This window comes from Scyliorhinus canicula, chromosome 7 (assembly GCF_902713615.1).
Source record: "Scyliorhinus canicula chromosome 7, sScyCan1.1, whole genome shotgun sequence".
Classification (NCBI taxonomy): domain Eukaryota; kingdom Metazoa; phylum Chordata; class Chondrichthyes; order Carcharhiniformes; family Scyliorhinidae; genus Scyliorhinus; species Scyliorhinus canicula.
The window spans coordinates 19509113-19535704 of NC_052152.1; the positions used below are offsets into that span (position 1 = coordinate 19509113).

At 45.2% G+C, this 26592-nt stretch overlaps 1 protein-coding gene across 2 annotated transcripts in view; it reads left to right on the forward strand.

Moving 5' to 3' along the window:
* The first annotated feature begins 7136 nt into the window (after window positions 1–7136).
* The window catches only part of LOC119968768 (Down syndrome cell adhesion molecule homolog), a 658909-nt gene continuing 639453 nt past the window's right edge, over window positions 7137–26592 (forward strand). For both annotated transcript variants that reach the window (XM_038801471.1, XM_038801472.1), the window contains exon 1: window positions 7137–7769. In XM_038801471.1, the coding sequence (XP_038657399.1) occupies window positions 7727–7769 (43 nt within the window). In that variant the 5' untranslated portion in view covers window positions 7137–7726. The remainder of the gene's footprint in view (window positions 7770–26592) is intronic.

A 26592-nucleotide genomic window follows, 5' to 3' on the forward strand; every position in this document is an offset into this window, starting at 1 on the left:
TGCCACCACAGTCAGGTAGGAGCCATGTTGCTGGCCATGGGGGGGCTTCGGCCAAGGGCTGGGGGGGGACTGGTGGGAGGTGGTCAGGGGGTGGCGAGTGTGTGTCCAGGGAGGCACGATCTGGTGGGTCGGTTTCGCGCACAGCTGCCACCATGTTGTAAGGCGCGACCACTGCAGGTCACCATCGTGTGCATGCGCAGCCACGGACACAAAATTTTCCGGCCGTTTATTTTGTCTACTAGCCCCTCACCGGTCGGAGGATTGGTGCTGGGGAGGCGCCAGTTTTTCCCACATAATAACATGCCAGCGACTGATAGAAATGAGGCTATGACAGGTGAGGACCTTGAGAGGATTGTTATCACTAAGGAGGGAGTGATGGGCAAGCTAATGGGGCTAAAGGTAGACAAGTCTCCTGGCCCTGATGGAATGCATCCCAGAGTGCTAAAAGAGATGGCTAGGGAAATTGCAGATGCACTAGTGATAATTTACCGAAATTCACTAGACTCTGGGGTGGTCCCGGTGGATTGGAAATTAGCAAACGTGACGCCACTGTTTAAAAAAGGAGGTAGGCAGAAAGCAGGAAATTATAGGCCAGTGAGCTTAACTTCGGTAGTAGGGAAGATGCTGGAATCTATCATCAAGGAAGAAATTGCGAGGCATCTGGATAGAAATTGTCCCATTGGGCAGACGCAGCATGGGTTCATAAAGGGCAGGTCATGCCTAACTAATTTAGTGGAATTTTTTGAGCACATTACCAGTGCAGTAGATAACGGGGTGCCGATGGATGTGGTATATCTGGATTTCCAGAAAGCCTTTGACAAGGTGCCACACAAAAGGTTGCTGCATAAGATAAAGATGCATGGCATTAAGGGTAAAGTAGTAGCATGGATAGAGGATTGGTTAATTAATAGAAAGCAAAGAGTTGGGATAAATGGGTGTTTCTCTGGTTGGCAATCAGTAGCTAGTGGTGTCCCTCAGGGATCCGTGTTGGGCCCACAATTGTTCACAATTTACATAGATGATTTGGAGTTGGGGACCAAGGGCAATGTGTCCAAGTTTGCAGATGACTCTAAGATGAGTGGTAAAGCGAAAAGTGCAGAGGATACTGGAAGTCTGCAGAGGGATTTGGATAGGTTAAGTGAATGGGCTAGGGTCTGGCAGATGGAATACAATGTTGACAAATGTGAGGTTATCCATTTTGGTAGGAATAACAGCAAACGGGATTATTATTTAAACGATAAAATATTAAAGCATGCCGCTGTTCAGAGAGACTTGGGTGTGCTAATGCATGAGTCACAGAAGGTTGGTTTACAAGTGCAACAGGTGATTAAGAAGGTAAATGGAATTTTGTCCTTCATTGCTAGAGGGATGGAGTTTAAGACTAGGGAGGTAATGTTGCAATTGTATAAGGTGTTAGTGCGGCCACACCTGGAGTATTGTGTTCAGTTTTGGTCTCCTTACTTGAGAAAGGACGTACTGGTGCTGGAGGGTGTGCAGAGGAGATTCACTAGGTTAATCCCAGAGCTGAAGGGGTTGGATTATGAGGAGAGGTTGAGTAGACTGGGACTGTACTCGTTGGAATTTAGAAGGATGAGGGGGGATCTTATAGAAACATTTAAAATTATGAAGGGAATAGATAGGATAGATGCGGGCAGGTTGTTTCCACTGGCGGGTGACAGCAGAACTAGGGGACATAGCCTCAAAATAAGGGGAAGTAGATTTAGGACTTAGTTTAGGAGGAACTTCTTCACCCAAAGGGTTGTGAATCTATGGAATTCCTTGCCCAGTGAAGCAGTTGAGGCTCCTTCATTACATGTTTTTAAGGTAGAGATAGATAGTTTTTTGAAGAATAAAGGGATTAAGGGTTATGGTGTTCGGGCCGGAAAGTGGAGCTGAGTCCACAAAAGATCAGCCATGATCTAATTGAATGGCAGAGCAGGCTCGAGGGGCCAGATGGCCTACTCCTGCTCCTAGTTCTTATGTTCTTATGTTCTTATGTTCTTATTAAAGGCCACGGATCCTCCGGACATTGCCTCAAAATCCAGAGAATCCAGCCAGATATGTTTTTAATGGGCAGAATGCTAGTACCTTCAATTAAGGCAAACTACGCAAACATAACTGACCTACTATTTGTAGAACCGTATTTATATTCTATTCCCGTGTGTATGGAATTTTCCTCCAAAGCTTCTCTTCTTGCCTTCAAAGGCCACCTAAAAACATATCTCATTAAGTCTTTTCTTGATCTTTGCCTAATTATTAATTTTCTCCTTTGATGTCCACCTCATCTCATTGAAAGGGGTTTATCATCTGCATGGGGGTCACTAGATAGCTAAATGATTAGTCACATGCTAGTATTTCTGTATTACTGAAAAAGGGACAGACTGTTGAAGCTTTTCATCGTGCACTTATCAGGACAGATTCACAAGCACATCAAATTTCAAAGGGAAACAACAGTTTCTGCTGCATGAGCAGAGGGTGCTGGTTGGTTGACAAGTGGACTCTAATTCGTAGCAGTATTGCCCTGGAAAATGCACCAGCTGACAGTTAACTAGCAAGCTTTCATTTAAATTCAAAGCAGGCAGGTCGGCTACAATTAGTCAAGGGATTGACATGGGGAATGAACCAAGGAATGGCCGTTGCCCCAAGTTTCTGCCTCCTTTTGCAACTAAGCAATTGTCGTTACATTGCTCATTCCTCACAGGAACTCTGAGCTGTAGAATTCCTTCTCTCCCTCAGTCCTCCAATTTCCAGACTTTAAAAACTCAAGCTTGACATCATCTCATTCATACTTAACCCTCCTCATCTCCTTTTCTCTTTTGAATATTGGCATTCTCTGGCATGCAATTTAATCCTTCACCGTAGCTTTGCCGTGCAATACATAGGGTGAGAGAAACTCCATAGGATTGTTGCCACCATAGAATTCCGGCACTAGCCGCTGAAGTCCATGCGATCAGCAGGCCTCTGCTGGCCTAGGGGCACATTTGTGACTTCTGTTAGGATTCTGAATGAAGGCGCAGGAGTGGTTCTAACTTAGGAAGTGCCCTGTCTCACTTTTATCTATGGTGTTATCGGGGCAGGAGAAGGCTCTACTCCCACAATGCTATCCCAGATGTGCTCGACAATGCTGGAATCCAGCGTATCTAGTTTTGTACTGAGTATGTGGCTGCCAGGCTGACAGCGAGAACATAGAACATAGAACAGTTCAGCACAGAACAGGCCCTTCGGCCCTCGATGTTGTGCCGAGCAATGATCACCCCACTTAAACCCACGTAACCCGTATACCCGTAACCCAACAATCCCCCCATTAACCTTACACTATGGGCAATTTTAGCATGGCCAATCCACCTAACCAGCACATCTTTGGACTGTGGGAGGAAACCGGAGCACCCGGAGGAAACCCACGCACACACGGGGAGGACGTGCAGACTCCACACAGACAATGACCCAGCCGGGAATCGAACCTGGGACCCTGGAGCTGTGAAGCATTGATGCTAACCACCACGAGAAGTCTGCAGAAATGGCCACACAATATTTGGGGCCATAGTATCCAGGTAATTGAAAGTTTTGCTCACCACACAGACTTCCGATTGCTGGCACGGTTAGTGTTTGTCGCATTTTACTTGTCACAATTTGCTGGTAATAACCATATTGTTATGAAATAACATATGCTCTGACTGTCCTATGAATAATGTCATTCAGTGTTCTGTTAGCACGTGGAATAAATATATCCAAGGAGGAATTTTTTTTCTGATGAATAAAATATATCCTTGTTTGCATAATGATCAGTTGTTTGATTAAACAATGTTTATTAACTTTTAAAGTCAATGTTTTCCTGCTCGCACTCCCCAACCCCCCCAATGTATAAAGCCAGGCAAGGTTGTAAGGAAGGAAGATGAGCATGCGACTAACTGGACAGCTCTTTCAAAGAGGCTGCATAGGCATCATGGGCCAAATGGCCTCGCACCGTGCTGTAAGATTTTATTACAATGGATTTCTCATCCTTGTTTACCAAACCTCTCCACTGCTTTCTCCATCTTTTATACGTATTATGCTATGTATTATGCTATGTATTATGCTTAAACCCTACCTCTTTGATGAAGCTTTAGGTCAGCTGTCCCAACATTGCCCGGTGTAGCTGTCGAATAATAATAATAATGTAGTTGATAACGCTCCTGCAGGGTGTTCTGGGAAGTTTTACTATTTAAAAGCGCTATATAAATAGAAATTCTTGTTGTTCTACGAAACACTATTCTGATCACGTTGCCTCAATGTGTGAAATAGCTCACGGCTATTAAAACTGAAATGCCCCACTTTACAAAAGGCCGAGCATATAGGCTGAAAGATCCTCTCACTGGTGTGATTGTTGATACCGGACTGAGTAATGTTAATCATTATACATTCCATACCTGGCCTCAGAAATGATACCACAGGAATCGATTGTTACTATGCTATCCTGTAAATAATCCAGAGCAATTATTGACCTTGTCACCCCTTAATGGAGGATGGAGCAGATATATTAATTTAGCACCAATGTCCTTTTGTGTTTGCCAAGCAATAATGCATGGGTTTTACTGAAAAAAAAGGATGGCTCCATGAAAAGGATGACTATAGCTCTTGTGCACTAAATACAGAATTTGATCAGTCACATCACCATAAACCTTAATTATAAATGTGGAAGTGGAATGGGGAAAGACTTTAGAATGTAATCTTCCAAACACTGGGGACATTGTAATTGTATAACACATTGTATAGGCAGTCCATTTGGCCCAACGTGGCTGTGTCAGCGCTTTGAAAATGTATTTTAACCTATTCAGTCACCAAAGGGTCTCATTGTTAATATGAGAGACATAGGGGGCTGGATTATCCATTTCTGAGGCTGTGCCGGCACAAACGGAATATCCGTGGGAGGTTCACGACAGGAAAATCCTCATGAACCCTCACTGACTCCAGTACCGGTGAGGGGCTAGGACCGGCACCATGTGAAACTCCCACCGATCATGCCGAAAACGGCCGGAGAATGGCCGGGTCCCGGGCAGCGCATGCGTAGGGATGACGACCTGCACAGTCACGCTGCAAAACATAACGGCAGCCGTGCTCGAACCCTAACCTGTCAACCACAACCCCTCAGCCCACCCCCTGGCCACACTTCACCAGTCCCCCCAGCCCTAAAAGAAGCCCGCCGGGCTTCTAAAAGAAGCCAGCGGCATGGATCCCGGACAAATGTGGCGGCGCTGGATACTGTCCACATCCGGCAGGCTGGGTCCCCGGCCGCTGGGACCACACATGGCCCACGCCGTTGGGAACTCGGCCCGTCTGGGGCGGAGCGTCGCAGGTGGGCCAGCTGATGACACACCAATGGCGTCACGCATCACGATGATGCCAGTTTTGAGGGGGCAGAGCATGGCGGACTGGCGTCAAACTGATGCCGGCCCCAATTCCGGCGTTGGAGTCCATTCTCTGCCTGATCACGATTTTGGTATTGGGCTACGGAGAATCCAGCCCAGGATGTCCCGAAGTGCCTTCCAGCCAATTAAATGCATCAATCCCTCTTCACGTCCTTCTGTTTACAAACTCTGTATTGATATTCGGACCGGGCACCATTGTGCAGTTTTTTCAAATCAATTGATGGGATTGCATCACTGGCTCGGCCAATATTTATTACCCATTCCTAATTGCTCTTGAATAGCTTGCTGTTGGTCTGGAGTCACATGTAGGCCAGACCACATTAGGGTGGCAGGTGGCATGTTTCCTTCATTTCAATTAGGTTCTTAGAAAAAGGGAATTAGAATTTCCTTTGTTAGGTTACCATTTGATTTATTGAATTCCCATTTCATCCTCTGTCCTGGTGGGAATCAAGGGCTGGGTATCGGGATTACTAATCGGATGGTAAAACCACTATCCCACCACCTCCCCAACAGTGAGGAAAGGACATAGTCTGATAAAGATTGAACAATGCATGTCATGTCAAGGCTCAGGGACGGGTCCACTGTTCCACCTAATGATTATCTCCATCTCCAGTCACATGTCTGGACCTGTAAAGACTCAATTACCGGCAAAGACTCGCATTCAAAGTATCATCTTGCATCATTGACTTTGTCTATATATGTGTTTGTGTAACCCACCTCTTCATTCACCTGAGAAAGGAGCTGCGCTCCTAAAGCTAGCGATTCCAAATAAACCTGTTGGACTTGAACCTGCTGTTGTAAGACTTCTTACTGTGCCCACCTAACGTGCTTAGAAGAAGAGGAGCAACAACGTCTCACTTCCCATTTTCAACGGGGGAGATTTGTGTGTGTAGGTTTGGTGAGGAGAGATGTTGACCGGCATCCAAGTCATCCCATTTCCCTTTGAGGGCCGGGCGTTGGTCTTCATAGCGGCTGGAGGATGAGTGAGTGGCAGAGATTGAGTGCTAAAGGCAAGGAGGTCGGGTTTGCAGTAGCCAGGAGATGTCGTCAAATCTTTCCAGAGTATATAGGGGGTGGGAGTTTGTGCTCCGGGCAATTTCACTGGCTGTGCACCGGGACAGAAGGGGTTAAAAGCAGACTCTATTGTTTCGGTTTCTCGTTTTAACCATAAGCTTAACACCCCCCCCCCCCCCCTCCCCACACAGATACAATATTTAATCAAGAGTTTAATACGGTTTAATATTCACACAGGCGTTGTCCATCTATATCACTGATCAGAAATGCCATTTGAACAGGAGTGGATATTTTTGCATCCACATCAAACAACTCTATTAAAATCACCTTTGGAGGTCAATTCCACACATTGGAAACTAAATGCAAAAAAACAAGTCTCCTGCATTCACTCTAACTTCGCTCCCTGGGGAGAATAAATAGATGCCTCCGAGTATTTTAACTGACCACCGGTTAAAAAAAAAGGCTATGTGGCTGATGTTCCTAACGACATTTTGTTTTCTCGACAGTTTTTATTCAGTCCCCACTCCAGCCGATCCGATTTCATGCAGGCAACACAAAAAAAACAAAATCGACTCTGCCCCTTTAAGGAGCAAGCGGCAGTTTGACCATGATAGATAATTTAAAAAACGCTGAGCAGATGATATTCGGTGTTGGGTGAAGATTCCCCTGCTGTCCTTTTTGTGGTGTTTAATTTGACTGAGAGAGAGAGAGAGAGAGAAGGGTGAGGAGGAACCTGATCTGCAGCAAGGAAAGGGTTAACTTGCTGCTTTCAGACTGGGGAGTGGGTTAATGGGTTGTGGTCTAATGGTATCAGGCGTTGGTTTGGGGCTGGGATCAATGTGATTGAAGCTGTGGGAAGATGTGGATGTGTTGGGTGGTGTTGAATGTGGAGGTTGATTGCAGAGCTGAGGGTTGTGCTGTAGTCTTGTACCTGTCGACCTGCTTCCGACCTGCTGCTGCTGCTGTTGTTGTCAGTGTCTCTGTATCTCAGCACACCTGGCTGTCTCTCAGGGCTGCACAGCTGACTAACACACACCCTCTGAATCTCTGATCCGTTTTCTTTTGCACTCAAGAGGAAGGGAAGGAAGAGAGGAGACAGCCAGGAAACACTTTATCTCACAGCCCCAGCATAAAGGGCTACCAAAGCAAGCCGGTTTGATCTCCAGTGCCTGCTGTAGCCAAGAGCTCTCTCTCTCCCTCTCTCTCACTGTGTGGATGTTAACCTTCATATACAGTCACAATTTTCAAATATAACAGAAGACGGGCAAGTGCACAGGGATCATTGCAAGGAGGACAAAGCCTAGGGCATGTGGATCGTGGTAACCCTCTTACTCCACAGCATCCTGAATGGTGAGTTAGTTAATTAAATAGTCTATTTCCACATTAAGGCTGTGGGGTGGCAGTGAATGTTTCTTTACATTTCCCTCTACTCTGTGATCAGCAGGAGACAGAAAATTGCACTGTAATCATTTAAAGTAGCTTACCCAGCAGAGTCAGAGCCTGGTGCTATAATACAACCAATTCAAACAAATGCAGGCATTGCATCTTGCCTTTCTATACGCTGCAATTAATCTAAATTTTATACCTCTGTATGGTATGATGCAACTGTCACCAGTGATTGATTGTATGTATATGTATGCAGGTGATAGAAATGTGATCTCACACAGGAGGAAGAGGTAGAAAGAATGAAAGTATGTGAAAATAGTAGAATACGTGAACCGTATCTCTCTGTAGACACATGCACACGTATGTGTGTGTATATATGTATATCTTATATGTGTGCGTATATTGTATGGATAGATGTGAATATATATATGCGTGTATATATGTATGTGCGTACATAGTATGGATATATGTGGATATATATGTATAATGGATATATATGTATAATATACATGTGTGTATGTATACATGTGTGTGTGTGTAAATAGTTAATATATATGTATGTATATGTACAAAGCTACAGAGTGAGAGGCTGAAATGTAGTGTAAGATCGAGATTATGTCTCAAAAGGCATAACCGAATTGAGCTTGATGGGGACTGAGACATTAGATGCATGTATTTCTACTTGGGGTAGGTTGGCAGGGATAGATAAGAAGCCTCTCTGACCGGCAGGTTAACCCATGGCAGGATAGATGGAGATGCAGGGTGGGGGTGGCGTGTGGCCTGGCCTGGCCCGGGGGGGGAGAGAGAGAGAGAGAATGAATGGGCAGGTAATTAATCCAGACGCCTACTTCTGCTGATTTCCTCCATCAATCCAAAGATTACTGGGGAAATTCAGCGATGAGGAGATGAATGAACGGGTGGCGGTGGATGGCACGGGGAGATGATAGATAAATGACCCTGAGTTTTGTGCTGAAGTTCTTTTGACTCCTGGAGCTGTGAGCAAGATTTAAGTGTGAGACAGCATTGCTATTTATAGAATCTCATTTTAAAATGCATTGCATTTGAGCAAAGTCACCTCAATACTAAATGCCAATTCTCCCGAGCTTTACGATATCAAGCACACACTCACACAACATCAGCAACCCAGGATTGTCCCTCTCCCTGCATCTCAATACTCTGTGAGCACTAAGCTCCAAAAATCTAAAACTTATAGGAAAGGGGGGGGGGGGGGACCTATATTTCATCTGCAATGTTCCTAAAACTTCACCCAACAAAGCAAAAAGCAAATAATGTTAGACTCCATGTGCCTTTAAAACAAAAAAGACCCATGCGCTTGCAATTTCTAGACACTGGACCGTTTTACTAACAAATTATTTCTAGAGGGCGTCTATTATAGCTTCACAAAGTCCACGAGATTTTGAGAGCTGCTCAGTTTATTTAATAGAAATTGATGCATCTTTCTGTTCTTGCTTTTTGCTCCTTTCATTTCCGATTCACTCGAGGAATATTTTTTTGTTTGTTTGCAAAAGCAAAATGTGTTCTGTTTAAAAGCTGTCAGCTCTGATTGAAGCAGCTCCGGCTCTTTTTCTAGCTCACTCTCTCCAAAGCTCCCAACAGTTCCCCTCAAGTGATTATGCTAATTGGTGTTTGATCAAATGATTAAATTATAATTCGATTAATCCTGCGAGCTAAACGCTTCAAACGCATTTCCACGCACCCCAGCTGCTTTTGTTTTCCCGCTTCCCCCCCCCCCCCCCCCCAACCCCACATTGGGATGAATTTTAAAACCGTAATGCAATGCGTTTGTCAAACCGCAAGAAGCCCACAAGGAGTAACATTGGGCGGGGGAGGAAAGAAGTCTTTCTGTGACAACATTTCACAGTGTTGCAGTCTCGTGGTTAAAGGGCACAGCAAGACCCTAGTGGAAGATGTTGAATTGATTGTCAGGCAACGATTTGATTCCACGTCAGTTCTGAGCTCAGATTTTCTTGATCGTCCACCACACCGTAAATACTGACCACCCAGATGAATTCAGGGGTGGAATAAAAAAAAACCCCACAATTCTTAATTTTGGGCTGCTCATGATTGTGAGAAATTGACACATTCGGTCTCAATTCTCACCTTTAAAAGAATTGTGTTCAGTATTTCTTTCCGACAGTGGCAGGAGTGAGGAGGAACAAGCCAGCCGATAAATGAAGGTGGACGCTAAGAACCGACCAATATCCTCTCTCTTATTATTTCTGAGCCTGGGATTTTGATTTCAGAAAAATATTACAGACACATTACGGATTAACCTATGGACAGGAGGAAATGACAAGATTGCCATTTGCACATTGCTGGGGTGAGGAGGTAGTGTGGGTAGGTGTGGAACCGTCCTTGTCATACCATCCACACGCGTTCCCCTTGCTGGATGGAATCCACCTTCCTCATTGAGATGCTGATCCCAGCGGCCTGTTACAGAGCATCATTAACATTGACTACCTGGCTTGTCCCCTGCATAAACTGGGGTGTGCTGCAAGGGGTGTAAGGTGGAGTGGCGGGGTACAAATAGACGAAAGCTGAGAATGTGAGAATAAAAAGCCATCCAAATTGATTGCTTCATTGAAGTGTTGACTTGTCCTGAGCGCGTCACCGTCAGAGGATAAAATCGCCATTGATCCTATGAATATATTATGCTAATATTGCCTCTGGCCTTTGACAGCAGATCTGTCTGGTTTGCTCACAGAAAGGCTTGCCCTATATTGTTAAGTAGTCTGGACCTGGTGCTGGTGATAAGAGGGGAAACCATTGCTTTGAAGTCAAATTTTATTGAGTAGTTATCCAGTTAAGTTTAACTAACGGTGAACCTGAGGCATTTTTGTGTCCATGTCCAGTAGGAGGACACCACTTAATGGACTCTTGTGTGTCCTCCTCACATTATGATTCTAGCCTATGCTATGTGACAGGGGACTGTTGCTCGAGGGTAAATGAGCTGGAATATTTCGGAATACAGCGCTTGACTCCCAGTGAGTTGTTTTGACAAGGATGTATGCAAGAACTGCTTGCAAAGTGAACAAACCGCTAAAAATCTTGATAATTCATTGCTTTTCCCTCAGCATGTGTGCAACATGATTTCCAACCCATGCAGTCTCGAACCTCCCCCCCCCCCCCCCCCCACCGCCCCATGAAAAAAATTGTTGGTGGCAGTAAGTTAAATTTGCTTAAATGCCCATCTAATTTCCTTTTGAAATCATTCATCGTCTCGCTGTAACAAAAAAAAGGTATATTGTAGTAAAATATCCCAAGGGCCTGCAAATGGAACGCGGTCAAACCAACTCTACACTGAGTCACATAAAGTGACATTAGGACAGGTGACCAAATGTTTGGTCAAGGGAGATAAGTTTGAAGCAGGATCTTAAAGAAGAAAGGCGAGGCAGAGAGGCCATTCAAGTGTTCAAATTGTAAATCTCTAATCCGAAGGTTGCATTTTCATAAAGCAGGCTTGTGATTTATTCCTCTGCCCTCCAAGCTGGGGATGGGGATGCTTTCTCCAATCCTCCAGAGGACGCTGAGGACATGGGAGTCATGCCCTTTCCCCTCACTAAGCGGCAAAGGAGCGAGAAATTCGATCATTTTTCAAGGGTTACACAAAGGACGGTGGAATTTCAAGTGCAAGTTACATTCAGCGCAGCTCGGGTTTCTATGCTCTCCTGGCATCGTTTCAAATCATTGCACCGAAAGCTGGCACAGCTCACACAAATCTAGACCCGCCTTCGGATTGAATTAATCATCATGGCGTGTTTCCACTAATTGCGCCAGTTTGTGTGTGGAGACTTATAGCCGTGCTTTAAAAGCTTTTGAATATATTTTAAAAAATCTAATTAACTGACTGCTGTACACCAATAGGACTCGGAAATTGTTCTCTGTATAGATTTTTTCAAGCAAATTTCAGTGATTTTACATTCGGGTTATTAACGCTGATGGACCAACCGCTTTGATTAAAACAAAAACAGAAAATGTTGGAAAAACCCAGAGGGTCTGGCAGTGTAGGTGGAGAGAGACAGAGTTAATAAATCAAGCCCAATATCGCTCTTCACCAGTTAGGTATAAGAGTCACATTGGACTTGAAACATTGGGCGCAATCTAACCGAATTGCAACAGAGGCCCATGACGAGTCCGTTTAACTGGGTCTTTCCCGGCACTCGCAGAGCCGAGAAAGACCACGCTATTGAACGGGACTCTATCACAATCGGGGGGGCCTCAGCGGGAAATGCCCCGTCCAGGCCGCACCTAGTCCCGTGTGGTTCTGGAGAGTGGAGATCCTCAGTGCAGCAGGAGTTCTCAAGGCCCCCCTGCCAAAGACCCAACTCACCTATAAGGGGATCCTCACACCCCACCTCATATGGGCAGGGCACCCCAGGCACGATCCCTGGTGCATGAACAATGCCAATCTGGTACCTTGGCAATGCCCCTTTCAGCCTGGCAGTTCCAGCCAGGTACCTTGGTAGTGCAAGGCTGGCATCCAGGCTGGTAGTGCCATACAAGCAATAGCAAGGTGCCCAGGTGGCACCAGCAGTATCAGGGTGCCACCGTATCCAGAGGCCAAGCATCCGAAGGCCTCCGATCCACTGGGAGCTTCCAATCCCATTAGGAGACACCTCCAAGGTCCTTTTCACCTCATCCCCGTTTGCGGGGACTTGTACTGAACAGCGCTCACCTAAGGTCTCCGAGGCAAAGGGGTTAGATCCCAACGTCTCAAGTAGATCAGGCCAGCTGCATATTAGAGTGAGACTAGCCCCATTTGGGTGGTAAATCACACCCATTAACTCTGTTTCTCTCTCCTCAGATGCTGCCAGACATTCTGGGTTTTTCCAACATTTTCTGTTTTTATTTCAGCCCTTTAGTATCTGCAGTGCTTTGCATTTATCTGATCAAAATTCTTGCTTTGCAGTGAAAATGCCATCTTCAGCCACAGTAATTGCACTAACCAGGTTCCCAGTATTATATTTACCCTGCATTATACTTTTATTTTATTGTAAAATTCAAACAAAACTTATCTTCTAAAACGCTGCACAGTTGCGTTGGCTCATGACAGATTTTATGTTCGCCAACATCCAATGTGTTTGAGTGGGCGTTTGAGGTAAAAGGAACATGGGCGCACTTTGTACTCAAATTGTCAATGTGCCCAAAAGCAGAAATTCGGTAATATTCAGGTGTATTTCTCCAGGGCAGCACAGTGGGTTAGCCCTGCTGCCTCACGGCGCCGAGGTCCCAGGTTCAATCCCAGCTCTGTCCGTGTGGAGTTTGCACATTCTCTCTGTGTTTGCGTGGGTTTCAGACCCACAACCCAAAAATGTGCAGGGTAGGTGCATTGGCCACGTTAAATTGCCCCTTAATTGGAAAAATTAATTGGGTAGTCTAAATTTATTTTTTAAAAAGGTGTATTCCCCCAGGACCTCCACTGCACTGTAAATTCCTTCCTGGCCAACCTATGGCACTTTCCTTGCCTAACAATGTTATTTTAATTTATGATACAGTCAGTTTCAAGCACTTCTCCATTATAGACTCCCTACAGAACCCTACAGTGCAGAAGGAGGCCATTCAGTCCATTAAGTCTGCACCAACCCTCTGACAGAGCACTGTCCAAGCTCACTTCCCCGCCCTATCCCAATAACCCCGTAACTTAACCTTAACTAAGGGACAGTTTAATGTGGCCAATCCACCTAACCTGCACATCTTTGGACTGTGCGAGGAAACTTGAGCACCCGGAGGAAACCCACGCAGACACGGGGAGAATGTGCAAACTCCACACAGCCAGTGACCCGAGGTTAGAATTAAACCTGCGTCCCTGGTGCTGAGAGGCAGTAGTGCTAACCACTGTGCGACCGTGCCTCCCCAAGCTGGAGTGTCTGTCCCAATTATATGTCAGCACCACAATGGCAGAATTTTCCCTAATTCCCCACCAGGCATTCTCATTATGAATCTCGGTGAGAATTATGAACCTCCCGTCAAGCTGATGGAAGCTAGAGTCATTCTCTGGATACTTTAGTCTCATTCACCGAGGCTGAATTTGAACCAAGAGAAAGTTGTCCCTGCCCTTCCTGCTCTCTCCCCTCCCCCCCCCCCCCCCCCCCCCCACTTCAAATACATTTCATTAGTTTACAATTTGGTCGACCGCCAGCTTTGCAGCTTTTTAAAATATTTTGAATCCTGTGTTTCATCCGACTCAAAAAGTCCGCTGAAAATAACTCGGAGGAAGCCACTCTTGATTTAAATTTCTTTAATCACCTAGTTGCGTTAATGTCAAATTTGTTACATTCACCCTTTTGAGTTGTCAGCCAAGTGTGCACGTGACCGTTCAGGGCAGCAGTAGCCTGGTACCAAATAGAACAGAGTGCCAGGCTACGAACAGTATCTGTTGTCCTTTTGAATTGCTCTTCCTGAGAGATTCCCGAGGCTTTCTGCGGGCCAATGTTTTTCATTTCAGTCATCGGTTCAAAAATCCATTATCATCTCGTCTGATGCTGGCATTGGTCCCTCCTATATAATTGGGCTGCACTGTTGTTGTGCGGCCGGGGCGGGGGGAGGGGGTGGGAGGGGAGTTTGTACTGCAGTAGGTTCTACAATAGTGCGCATGCCGCACTGGGAACACTTTTTTGGATACAGCTTTTGAAAGGTTACTGACTGTCGTGTTTAATGTTGGAAAAATTTCTCCTGTCCCTGGAAGTGTTGAGTCCTACATGGGCCTAGCTCCAAAGATAGGAAAGACTTGCATTCATATGGTGCATGTCATGACCATCAGATGCCTCAAAGCGCATTAAATACAATAAAGGATTTTTCAACGTAGGGAATGTGGCAACCAATTTTTACTCAGTGCGATTCCACACATGGCAATTTGATAATAACCAGATAATCTGATTTGGCGATGTTGGTTAAAGGATGTCCACTGGTCAGGAGATCAATGCAAAGTATTCATCCCTTTCTTTGAAATAAGCCATGGGATCTTTTACCTCGACCTGAGTGGGCAAGTGGAGCCCTTGTCTAGTGTCTCACCTGGAAGGGCACCACCTCCAACAGTAATCCAGAACTGAGCAACATTACCCAGTGAGCCATGGCTGCAAAAGGTGATGGCTACCCTCCGGTACCATGCCCAGTAACCAGCCATGATGTATGGGCAATCTTTTTCGAGGTTTTGTCCCTCTCTTTATTTTAGCCTGGGAGGAGGAACACACTGAGGACAATTGTAGTGCCTTGCTCTGCAAGACAGCAATGTCCGCCCTCAACTATTGCATGGAAAACTTAGAAGAAATGGGAAGAAATTCCCAAGACAAGATTGGGTTTCTTCCCTTTGGCTGCATGCCATGCAAGGAAGACAGTAACTGAGAAGTCAAGGAAATTAAATGTCTGCGACATGTTTAATACTGACTAAGCTTTATAAAAGATGTCATGTGGCTTCACTGTTGAGGGTGTGCGTACGTGTCAGAAATCATCAACTGTTCTTTGGGAATGTCTGATGGATTTTGACATTGATTGTGATTCAAGGGAGGGGAAATGCAGATGGGCAAGTGGGTGGGGGAGGAGGTGGGGGGGAGAGGAAAATAGCAGTCAGTGAGGGCAGTCATCAAGGGCCTGAAGCTGACAGTTGGGAAGCAGTACTGGTTAGATCATGAGCCAGACATCAGTGGAGGCTGCATTAAAGGACGTAAAGGAAGCTGCTATAATGACTTGCATGAGCGATTCTAGTCATTTTTCAGAAAGCCAACATACACCTAAGGATAACTTAACCAATCCTGCACAATTAATGGGGAAGCTAAGCTTAAAGAGTTGACGACTTGACACAGCATTGTTGTAGCTCAGAGACTCAAAGCCTTTCTTTCTTTGAGCTACAGGAGCACGGGATTGGTGGATCGTCTCCTTGGTGATGACCTTCACTTTATTCGGTTCAGGGGAAAAAGGAACACTTCCAGTATCTAGCGAATACTCTGTGGCATTGCTCACGACCTTGCAGGAGTGGGATGGCGCTGGGGTGTTGCGATGGGGGAGGGCTGGGACTGAATATTGAAAAGATTTTGGAAAGAATTTTGTCAGCGAGACAATGGTACAACTCTCAAGATGTCTACCTGAGATATTTCCCTCGCGACGAGCTAATCTGGGTAGTTTTAATGAGCACAGGAGTAGAACAGGCACTCTGTGACTACTTTTACAAAGGTGAAATAGAGCAGTTGCTGGAAATCGGAATTGAATATAGAAAATGGTGGGACAGACTCCAGCAAATATTCTTGTTCTGGTGAAAAGTCATTGACTGAAAAGTTACCTTTGTGTTTCTCCCCACGGATGCTGCCTGGCTTGCTGAGTACTCCCAGCATTCTCTGAAATATTCAGCCAGTCAGGCAGCATCTGTGGAGAGAAAGACAAAAGTCAACTTTACAGTCAATGATTTTTCATCAGAACAGGAGTATTTGCTGGAGTATTTCCAGCATGTTTAGCCTTGGCCCCTTCATTAGGCTTATACCAACTTCTCGTTATCATCTGTGATTTTTGGGAAGAGGTTAAACAAACAAGAGTCTTTCAGATCAGTCTTGGGGTATAAGCTAACGAGCACATTCAATCACAACATGAAAAGATAAGAAAACGAGCAAAGGCAAACAACCCGTTTACAATAATGGGCAGAGCCCTAACTATTCGCCCACAGTATATACAATGTAGCAAAATGATGCATATCTCTGCACTAAACACCCACAAAATCTAATCCTTGAGCAATTTGTCTGATCGTAACTATGTACAGAGCAAATTCATTTTCCTTCAGAGAAACTCATGAATTTGAGGTAGCTTGGGTCAAGTTGCAGAAAACAGGCCTTTTGGCCCAACTTGTTCACGCTGGTCTTTCTGCTCCATGCACTTCAACTAACCCACCTAGCATAGCATTCTATCTTTTTCTCCCTCACATGACTATCTAGCTTCCACTTAAATGCATCAATGCTATTCATTGCAAGTATCCCTTTGCACCCAGGAAGCAGAAAAGTTAAATATACACAGGCTGTGAGCTATCCATGAGGTTATCAAACATGAGGGAGTTTTGCTCACCAGGGTAATCTGTACATATCTATGCAAAAATATCCCAACTCCTAAACAGTTAGAGATCAGGGTAGAATGACGCTAAAGGTTTTGCACTAATTGGGCAGTAACACACCAAATCCCCCTTCTGTTTTATCACAGCTGTCCTGTAACTGTGCTGACTGGTATGAGGAACACTGGGCATTTATTTATTTTGACCTTCTCCTTTAGGTATCATGCCCTAAGACTGAATTGGCAACCATGGCTTAGTCCATGATTATGCTTGTCAAAGTCCTGCAGTGGTTTGCCGTGGCCTTCTGCAGTGTGGCTGACCAGGAGACTCTCCAGCTCTTACCACCTGCCATCAGGTGTGTTGGAAAGATTTATGGCCTGATAACCAATCCCGCGTTACCAACGCACCTTCCTTGGCCATCAAGTCATGAAGTGCGACTTGAACCTAGAGCTCCTGCCCAGAGGTAGGGACTCTACATACTGTGCCACAAGCCCTCCCTCTGTTGGGCACTACAACATGATAAAGAGGTGCACAATCACACCAGCAGGCTGCATTTGTACCGGCCTTTAATATAACAGAAATGAATCATCCCAGGACATTTCACAAAATGTATACAATCGATAATGGTTGGATGCAAAATGCGTGAAATGTAACATTTTCGAGTGAATAATGTAGTCCCTTCATTTAAATAAATTTTCTGGTTGAAGTTCATTCCCAACCCCATCCAACAAATTCCTCTGGGTGCACATCTCCAAAAATCTGTCCTGGTCCACCCACGTCGATGCTACCATCAAGAAAGCACAACATACTTCCTCAGGAAACTAAGGAAATTCGGCACGTCCACATTAACCCTTACCAACTTTTATAGATGCACCACAGAAAGCATCCTATCTGGCTGCATCACAGTCTGGTATGGCAACTGCTCGGCCCAGGACCGCAAGAAACTTCAGAGAGTCGTGAATACCGCCCAGTCCATCACACAAACCTGCCTCCCATCCATTGACTCCATCTGCACCTCCCGCTGCCTGGGGAAAGTGGGCAGCATAATCAAAGATCCCTCCCACCTGGCTTACTCACTCTTCCAACTTCTTCCATCGGGCAGGAGATACAGAAATCTGAGAACACGCACGAACAGACTCAATAAACAGCTTCTTCCCCACTGTCACCAGACTCCTAAATGACCCTCTTATTGACTGACCTCATTAATACTACACCCTGTATGCTTCACCCGATGCCAGTGCTTATGTAGTTACATTGTACATCTTGTGTTGCCCTATTCCTTAATGATCTGTTGAGCTGCTCGCAGAAAAATACTTTTCACTGTACCTCGGTACACATGACAATAAACAAATCCAATCCAATCCAATCTAACTCCTGGCTTCTCTCCATCTCCCCCCCCCCCCTTCCACCCCACCATACTGCCAATGCACCAATAATAATCTTTATTGTCACAAGTAGGCTTACATTAACACTGCAATGAAGTTACTGTGAAAAGCCCCTAATCACCACATTCCACCGCCTGTTCAGGTACACAGAGGGAGAATTCAGAATGTCCAAATCACCTAACAGCACATCTTTCGGGACTTGTGTGAGGAAACTGGAGCACCCGGAGGAATCCCACGCAAACACGGGGAGAATGTGCAGACTCCGCACAGACAGTGACCCACATGGGAATCGAACCTGGGACCCCGGAGCTGTAAAGCAACAGTGCTACCCACTGTGCTACCGTGCTGCCCCAAAGTCAATGTCAGGAGTGGGTTGCGAACCGACGCCTCCAGAGGAGACTGCAACCTAAACGCAGCACCTTAGACCGCTCGGCCATCCTGACGCGCAATAGAAGTAGCCTCCATTGCACCAGGAATTTCGGGGGGGCTGGTATCAGTGTTTTTGTTTAGGAGGTAAGATAAAAGATAATCTGGAATTAAAAAGGTGTAAGTATATAGCCAGCACCTGTGAGGACAAAATCCCAGTTACCATGACAGAGGTTCATTCCCTTAATTTGAAAGCCCAGTGGTGGGTTGAGCCTGATTCTGGACAGGTCTTGTCACATGTGGACAAGGGCTGCTTCATTTTCCGAGGATTGGGAATGGTGCTGACCGCTGTGCAATCATCAGCGAGCATCCTTACTTCTGACCTTACATGGAGGGAAGGGCATTGAAGAAGCAGCTGAAGATATTTGGGTTGAGGACAAGGAGTCTGGGAAGATAAATAGATAGGTTAAGTGAGTCGGCAAAAAATTGGCAGGTGGGGTATTATGTGGCAAAATGTGAACTTATCGCCTTTGGCAGCAAGAATAGAAAAACAGCAAATTATTTAAATGGAGCGAAATCACAGAACTCTGTGGTATAGCGGTATCTGGGTATCCTGGTACATGAATCATCAAAGTATGCAGGTTATTAGGAAGGCAGATGGAATGTTCCTGTTTATTACAAGGGAAATTGAATATAAAAGTAGGGATGCTTTGCTACAGTTGTATCGGGTATTGGTAAGACCACATGTAGGGTACTGTGTACATGTACAGTTTTTGACTCCTTATTTACGAAAGGACATAATCGCATCAGAAACAGTTCAAAGAAGGTTCACTCAACTCATTCCGGGGATGAGGGAAGGTTAGGCAGGTTGGGCCGGTATCCATTGGAGTTTAGAAGAATAAGAGGTGGTCTTATTGAAACAACTTGGGTTCCGACGGGGTCTTGACTGGGTGGATGTTGAGAGGATGTTTCCCATGTGGGAGAGACTGGAACTAAGGGGGACAGTTTAAAAGTAAGGGTCTCCTATTTAAGTTGGAGATGGAGATAATTAATTTCTCTTCAAGGGTCATGAGTCTGTGGAACTCTCTGACCCCAGAGAGCGGTGGGGGCAGGGTCAATAAATATTTTTAAGGCAGGGGTACATGGTTTATTGATTGACAAAAGAGTCAAATGGATCTTCTTGAATTGCAGAGCTGGCATGAGGGGCTGAATGGCCTCCTGCTCCCAATTCATACGGTCGTATGTATGTTCCTATGAGAAGTGTTGGGCCAAGATACCAGGGAGAATTTCTCTGCTCTTATTCTAAACACTGCCCCTATGGAATCTTTTATGCCCACCTGAGAAGACAGTTGGGAGCCTCCCTTTAATATCTCTCTCAAGAGACGTCTGTTTAGACAGTGCGGCACTCCCTCAGCACTGCACTGAAAATGTCAGTCTGGCTTTTACGCTCGAGCGGGACTGGATCCTAGAACCCTTTGACTCAGAGGGGAGAGGGCTGCACACTGACCCACAGCTGATACAAATTTACCCAATCTGTCGGCACTCACTGGCCTCAACGTGTGCAGAAGTCAAAATCGCGGAGGGGAATTCCATGAAGACCTGTAAGCCCACGGGTGCAGAGCTCTCGCTCAGATATCTGACAATAGGGGCTGGTTTAAAGCAGACCAAGCAGGCCAGCAGCACGGTTCGATTCCCGTACCAGCCTCCCTGGACAGGCGCCGGAATGTGGCGACTAGGGGCTTTTCACAGTAACTTCATTGAAGCCGACTCGTGACAATAAGCGATTTTCATTTCATTTTCAATCTATTTTGCAGCCAGGACGTCAGGAATGAGGTTGAGGTTGAGGACTGCAGCCACCATTCAATTGTGACCAGACCCTTAAGTAAGCTGATGTGTGTCAGACACTTAACGTCTCCAGCCTGTCGACTGACTTGTCAGACGATTTTTATTCCCACTTGACGTTCCATGAAATTTCTTCGTAACCATTTGAATTTGTTTTTAATTGTATATGCTTGTGGGTGAGGAAAGGCTCGGCCGCCATTTACTCTTTAAATAGTTTAATTGGGTTTTTTTGCTGAAAATTTGCAGTTGATAGTTTAAGTAAAGTTGCCCTGCTGATAGGTCATAAAGTAGATAGCAAGAGGAGATGAATGAAATCTGAAGGCTATCTCATTTGTGAGAAAGGCCTAATTAACAAACTCCAGCCTGCAGCCCACTATGAATAATTCAACCTTTCTCCAATCACGAAATAATCTTTAGATTCCATGGGTTGTTTAGGAATATTTCCCTTTTAATTGTCACGGGACTAAAAGTTTTTGCTTTCTCTCTTTTAAAACCTAGCCAGTAATTGAGAGAATAGACATGCTCAATAGTCTAAATTCTGACAATGGGAGGTTAACCCTTCCCCTTCAATTTGCATAAAATTGAAGGGAAGATGCAATAAATTAGTGCTTTCCAGAAACCTCTTCGATTTTTCAAACCATGACAATGCAGGCCGACCTTTCTTTGACACACAATATCACATGGCTGCCTTAATGCCTTTCTGTGCTTAAGTGAAGATGTTAGCTTGGCTAAAAGGTCAGCAGATGTCTTGCATGATGATTGTGGGGAAGGTTTGGAAAGGATTTGGCTTAACGGAAAGCCACTCTCTGAGAGGTCTCGGAAACGTGAGAGTGGTGTAAACCTGCTTGTTTTGTTCTTGTGACGTCAATGGGGCGGCACGGTGACACAATGGCTAGCATTGCTGCCTCACAGCGCCAGGCGTCCGTGTTTGAGTCCGACCTCAGGTGACTGTGTGGAGCTTGCACTTTCTTCCCGTGTCTGCGTGGGTCTTCTCCGGGTGCTCTGGTTACCTCCACAGAGGCCAAAGGTGTGCAAGTTAGGTGGATTGGCCGTGCTAAAATTTACCCTCAGTGTCCAAAAGGTTAGTTGGGGTTACTGTGTTACAGGGTTTAAAGTGTGGGTGTGGGCCTAGTTTGGGTGCCCTTTCGGAGGGTCGCTGCGGACTCGATGGGCCGAATGGTCTCCTTCTGCACTGTAGGGATTCTATGATTCTATGAAATGGCCGGTCTTTTGTTTTGCATCCAAATGCCATTTAAAGCTGTCAAGTGTTAAAAAGTTTTTAAAATAGCAGTTAAATATCAATAAACTGCAGCTGTGAGTTATCGTTTGCATTCGAAGGGTGACGAGAATGTAAACGCTTTCAAATAAACATCTCTTTATTTTGCTGCCACAACAATTGCCTTCTTTATCTCGTCTGCTTCCGAGAAGATCAGATACACTCTCTGTTCACTGGACATTTTTGAAAGGAAGTGTCTACATGAGGCAAAAAAAAAAGACTTGGCAAGTCTCTTATCGTTTGTTTTTACAAAAACATGACACTCTGGAGTCAATTGCTTCTAAACACATCATCGGATCATTGTGATGAAAATGCCTTGGCTCTTCCTATTGCTCAAACATAGAAACGGCTTGCCAAACACTTTCTGCGAAAAGAATTTTCCTTTAAAACGAAACCAAGGTTCCTTTCCCCCCCCCCCCTTGGCAATTGTCAAGGTTGAAATTTCTCCCTGTTGCGAGGGTGCCGGTTTGGAAATAAAATGGGAGACCCTTTTCTTTTTGTGCAGCGGTTGACATTTTGGGGAAATTAGTGACGAGAGGAATTTCACCAGGCTCGTTCATACAAAGGACACTGTCAGGGAGGGAGCTGGTGAGCTCTATCTGAAATGCCATCTTGTGGATGAGATGTGAAAATGGGACTCCGCCTGCCCTCCTAGGCAAAAGGCCCCATTTCACAATTTCAAAGAAGAGTTTTTCTCAGCGGCAATCTTGCCGATACTGGTCCCTCAATGGCATCACTTAAAAATAAATCTGGCCATTTCTCACTTTGCAGTTTGCTGGTCATTGCTTTGTGCAAGTTGGCTGACAGATTCCTACGCTGACGTATAGTAAATGTTACTGGGCCACAATAATTGGCATTAATTGGCACAATAAGGGGCTGGTTTAGCACAGGGCTAAATAGCTGGCTTTTAAAGCAGACCAAGGCAGCCAGCAGCGCGGGTTCAATTCCCGTACCAGCCTCCCCGAACAGGCGCCAGAATGTGGTGACTAGAGGCTTTTCACAGTAACTTCACTTGAAGCCCACTTGTGACAATAAGCGATTTTCATTTCATAATTGGTCAGTTCACAGTGGACTGCATTCTCCTTGCCACCCACCATGTATAATCCATTGAAATGTTATTCTGACGATTTTTAACACTGCAATATTCTTTGTCATCAAAAGCACTGGTTAAAAGTAACTGTATGAGCTACATTCCATTTTCTTGCAATCTGAATTTCTTACCAATTTTCTTCATGGATTTCAGTTTGCAATTCTGGCGATTTATTGGGCCGACCGATTTACAGTGCCTGAACAAGTCTAAATCTCTTGGCATTGCCAATTCACAAATCTGTTCCATGTCCAGACCAGGCGAGATCTCCCAGGTTTTACAGAATTCCTGGGATCACATTCTGACAAAAAAGTTAGGCTTAATATTTATAAGTCACCTTAGACTGTTGAAAGTGAATCCTCCGGCCTTCCTGCTGCCAAATCTCTCATTGTTTCATGCCTCCCAAAAGCAAAAAAAAACCTGTTCGGACCAGTATTCCTATTTCCCAGATAAACGCAAATTACTGCAGATTCTGGCATCTGAAACAACAACAGAAAATACTGGATAATCTCAGAAGGCCCAACTGCATCTGTGGAAAGAGAAGGGAATTAACATTTCGCTTTGATAAAGAGTCATCCACACACAAAATGTTAGCTCCCGTCTCTCTCCACAGATGTAGTCGGGCCTGCTGAGATTGTCCAGCATTTTCTGTTTTTGATTCTTATTTCCCCAGTTATGACTGATGGTCCATTTTAAGGTGTATTCGACCAGTACAAACCAGTATTCTTATTTCCTCGTTTTTGCTGTTGCTCCCTTCTGGGCAGTGAAATGGGCACCACAGCGTTGAGTTTCTTTATGTCCAATATATTTACAAATCGTAGTATGTGCCGTCATCAAAAACCCATTGATGTTGTCATATGAAATACAGAGGGATGAAATGCAGCAGAATTCAAGAAATAACGATGGCCTTTAGAATGCTGAGGAGCCTGGCTTCAATTGTTACTTCAGTAGGTTGACGGGAGTACAAGGATTGAGCTTTAATGCTTCCCTTAGCCTACAAAAAGAGGAATTGTACAGCTAATATCCTTAGGACATACACATGTAACTGTCCGTGCATGTTTATAATGTTAATGGTGGTGATTTTGCAAGACACTCATTTTCTCGAGGTTGTTATGGGCTGACTAGTGTATTGTTTGCCACAGGCCGGGGCAGAACAGTGTACTTAGGAGAATATGCAGACTCCACGAGATGCTCCCAAGGAGCTGTTCTTTAATTACAGTGCATTTTGACACAAATTGTCATCGCAGCAGTCTGTTTAGGAGTTGCCTGCCTGACGGGTGACAAGGATGAGAATGGTCTCCCGCTTGCGAGGTGACAAGGCGTGCAAATGTTCCTCCTTGCCTCCTGAATATTTAAACCATACAAGCTGCTTAATGGGGCACCTTGTTATTGGGAATAGCCCCTCCCCCACAGAGATCACAACTGCTACGGATAGCAGTTGGGTACCAATTTGTTACCTGTATCGTACACTTCAACAGGAACAACTAGATGAAGATTTTATTTTTTTAAGAAGGCTTTTGTCAATCAGCTGCCCCATATAATGCTTGAAGTGCAGCAAAATAAAGCCAGTGCAAAGCTAAAAGTGCAACATGCCTACCTCTTCGAGGGAGCCCCTGATGATCTGCGAATTGGGTAACTTCACCAGCATTACGCTGCACTATTCTCATTGAAAGCCAATAAAGAAACCACTTCCTATCAATACAGGGTTAGTAGTTAAAATTCCGCTCCTTGAGCAGATAATACAGACGACAGTCCAGGGCAGTATTGAGGGAGGATTGCACTGTTTGAGGTGGGGGGATAAGACACTAAAACAACATCCCATTTTCCCTCTCTCAGGCAGAAGTAGAAGATTCTGTTTTTGAAGGAGAGCAGGAGAAGTTCTTCCCGGTGTCCTGCTGAATATTTATCCCTTAACCAACACCAAAATAACAAAGATAGAACATAGAACATTACAGCGCAGTACGGGCCCTTCGGCCCTCGATGTTGCGCCGACCTGTGAAACCATCTGAAGCCTATCTGACCTACACTATTCCATTTTCATCCATATGTCTATCCAGTGACCACTTAAATGCCCTTAAATTTGGCGAGTCTACTACTGTTGCAGGCAGGGCGTTCCACACCCCTACTACTCTCTGAGTAAAGAAACTGCCTCTGACATTTGTCCTATATCTACCACCCCTCAATTTAAAGCTATGTCCCCTCGTGTTGGTCATCACCATCCAAGGAAAAAGACTCTCACTGTCCACCCTATCTAACCCTCTGACTATCTTATATGTCTCTATTAAGTCACCTCTCAGCCTTCTCCTCTCTAACGAAAACAACCTCAAGTCCCTGAGCCTTTCCTCGTAAGACCTTCCCTCCATACCAGGCAACATCCTAGTAAATCTCCTCTGAACCCTTTCCAAAGCTTCCACATCCTTCCTATAATGTGGTGACCAGAACTGCACGCAGTACTCCAGGTGCGGCCGCACCAGAGTTTTGTACAGCTGCAGCATGACCTCGTGGCTCCGAAACTCAATTCCCCTACTAATAAAGGCTAGCACACCATATGCCTTCTTAACAGCCCTATTAACCTGGGTGGCAATTTTCAGGGATTTATGTATCTGGATGCCGAGATCTCTCTGTTCATCTACACTACCAAGAATCTTGCCATTAGTCCAGTACTCTGCATTCCTGTTACTCCTTCCAAAGTGAACCACCTCACACTTTTCCGCATTAAACTCCATCTGCCACCTCTCAGCCCAGCTCTGCAGCTTATCTATGTCCCTCTGTAACCTATAACATCCTTCAGCACTATCCACAACTCCACGGCCTTCGTGTCATCTGCAAATCTACTAACCCATCCTTCTACACCCTCTTCCAGGTCATTTATAAAAATGACAAACAGCAGTGGCCCCAAAACAGACCCTTGCGGTACACCACTAGTAACTGAACTCCAGGATGAACATTTGCCATCAACCACCACCCTTTGTCTTCTTTCAGCTAGCCAATTACTGATCCAAACTGCTAAATCACCTTCAATCCCATACTTCCGTATTTTCTGCAATAGTCTACCGTGGCAAATGACTGCGGATGTGGGAATCTGAAAGAGAAACAGAAAATGGACAACCTCAGGACATCTGACGGCATCTATGGAGAGAGAAGTGGGCTAACGTTTCAAGTTTGGATGACTGCTAAAATAACGAGATAATCTGTTAATTTATCCCATTGCTGTTTGTGGGAGTTCGTAGGGCGCACATTGGGGAGGCAGTGGGGTGGTGGTATTGGCACTTGATTAGTAATCCAGAGACTCTGCTTAATGCTCTGGGAACCCGGATTCAAACCCCCTCCACAGCAGAAAGTGAAATTTAAAGTCAATAAAAATCTGGAATTAAAAGTTAAATGGCGTGCTTGAAACCGTCGGTGATTGTTGCCAAGACCCACCTTGTCCACCAATGCCCTTAAGTCTGCCGTTCTTGACTTGTCTGGCCTATTTGTGACTCCAGGTCCACAGCAATGTTGTTGACTCTTAAATACCCTCTGAAATGGCTGAGCAAGCCTCTCAGCTGAAGAGCAATTAGGGTTGGGCAATAAACGCTGGCACCAGCCAGAAATGCCCACATCCCATTAAATTTTTTTAAAAATGACCTGCTCCATTTTCTACAACAGTTACAGCATCCTGTCTATGGGGTTGGGGTTTGGCGACAGTGGGTGGTGGGGTTGGGTGTAGGGGGGGGCGGTTGAACCCTATCCACTGTTCCTTGTAAAATGCAGCTCACTGTATCTAGGGCACTGTGACATCGGTG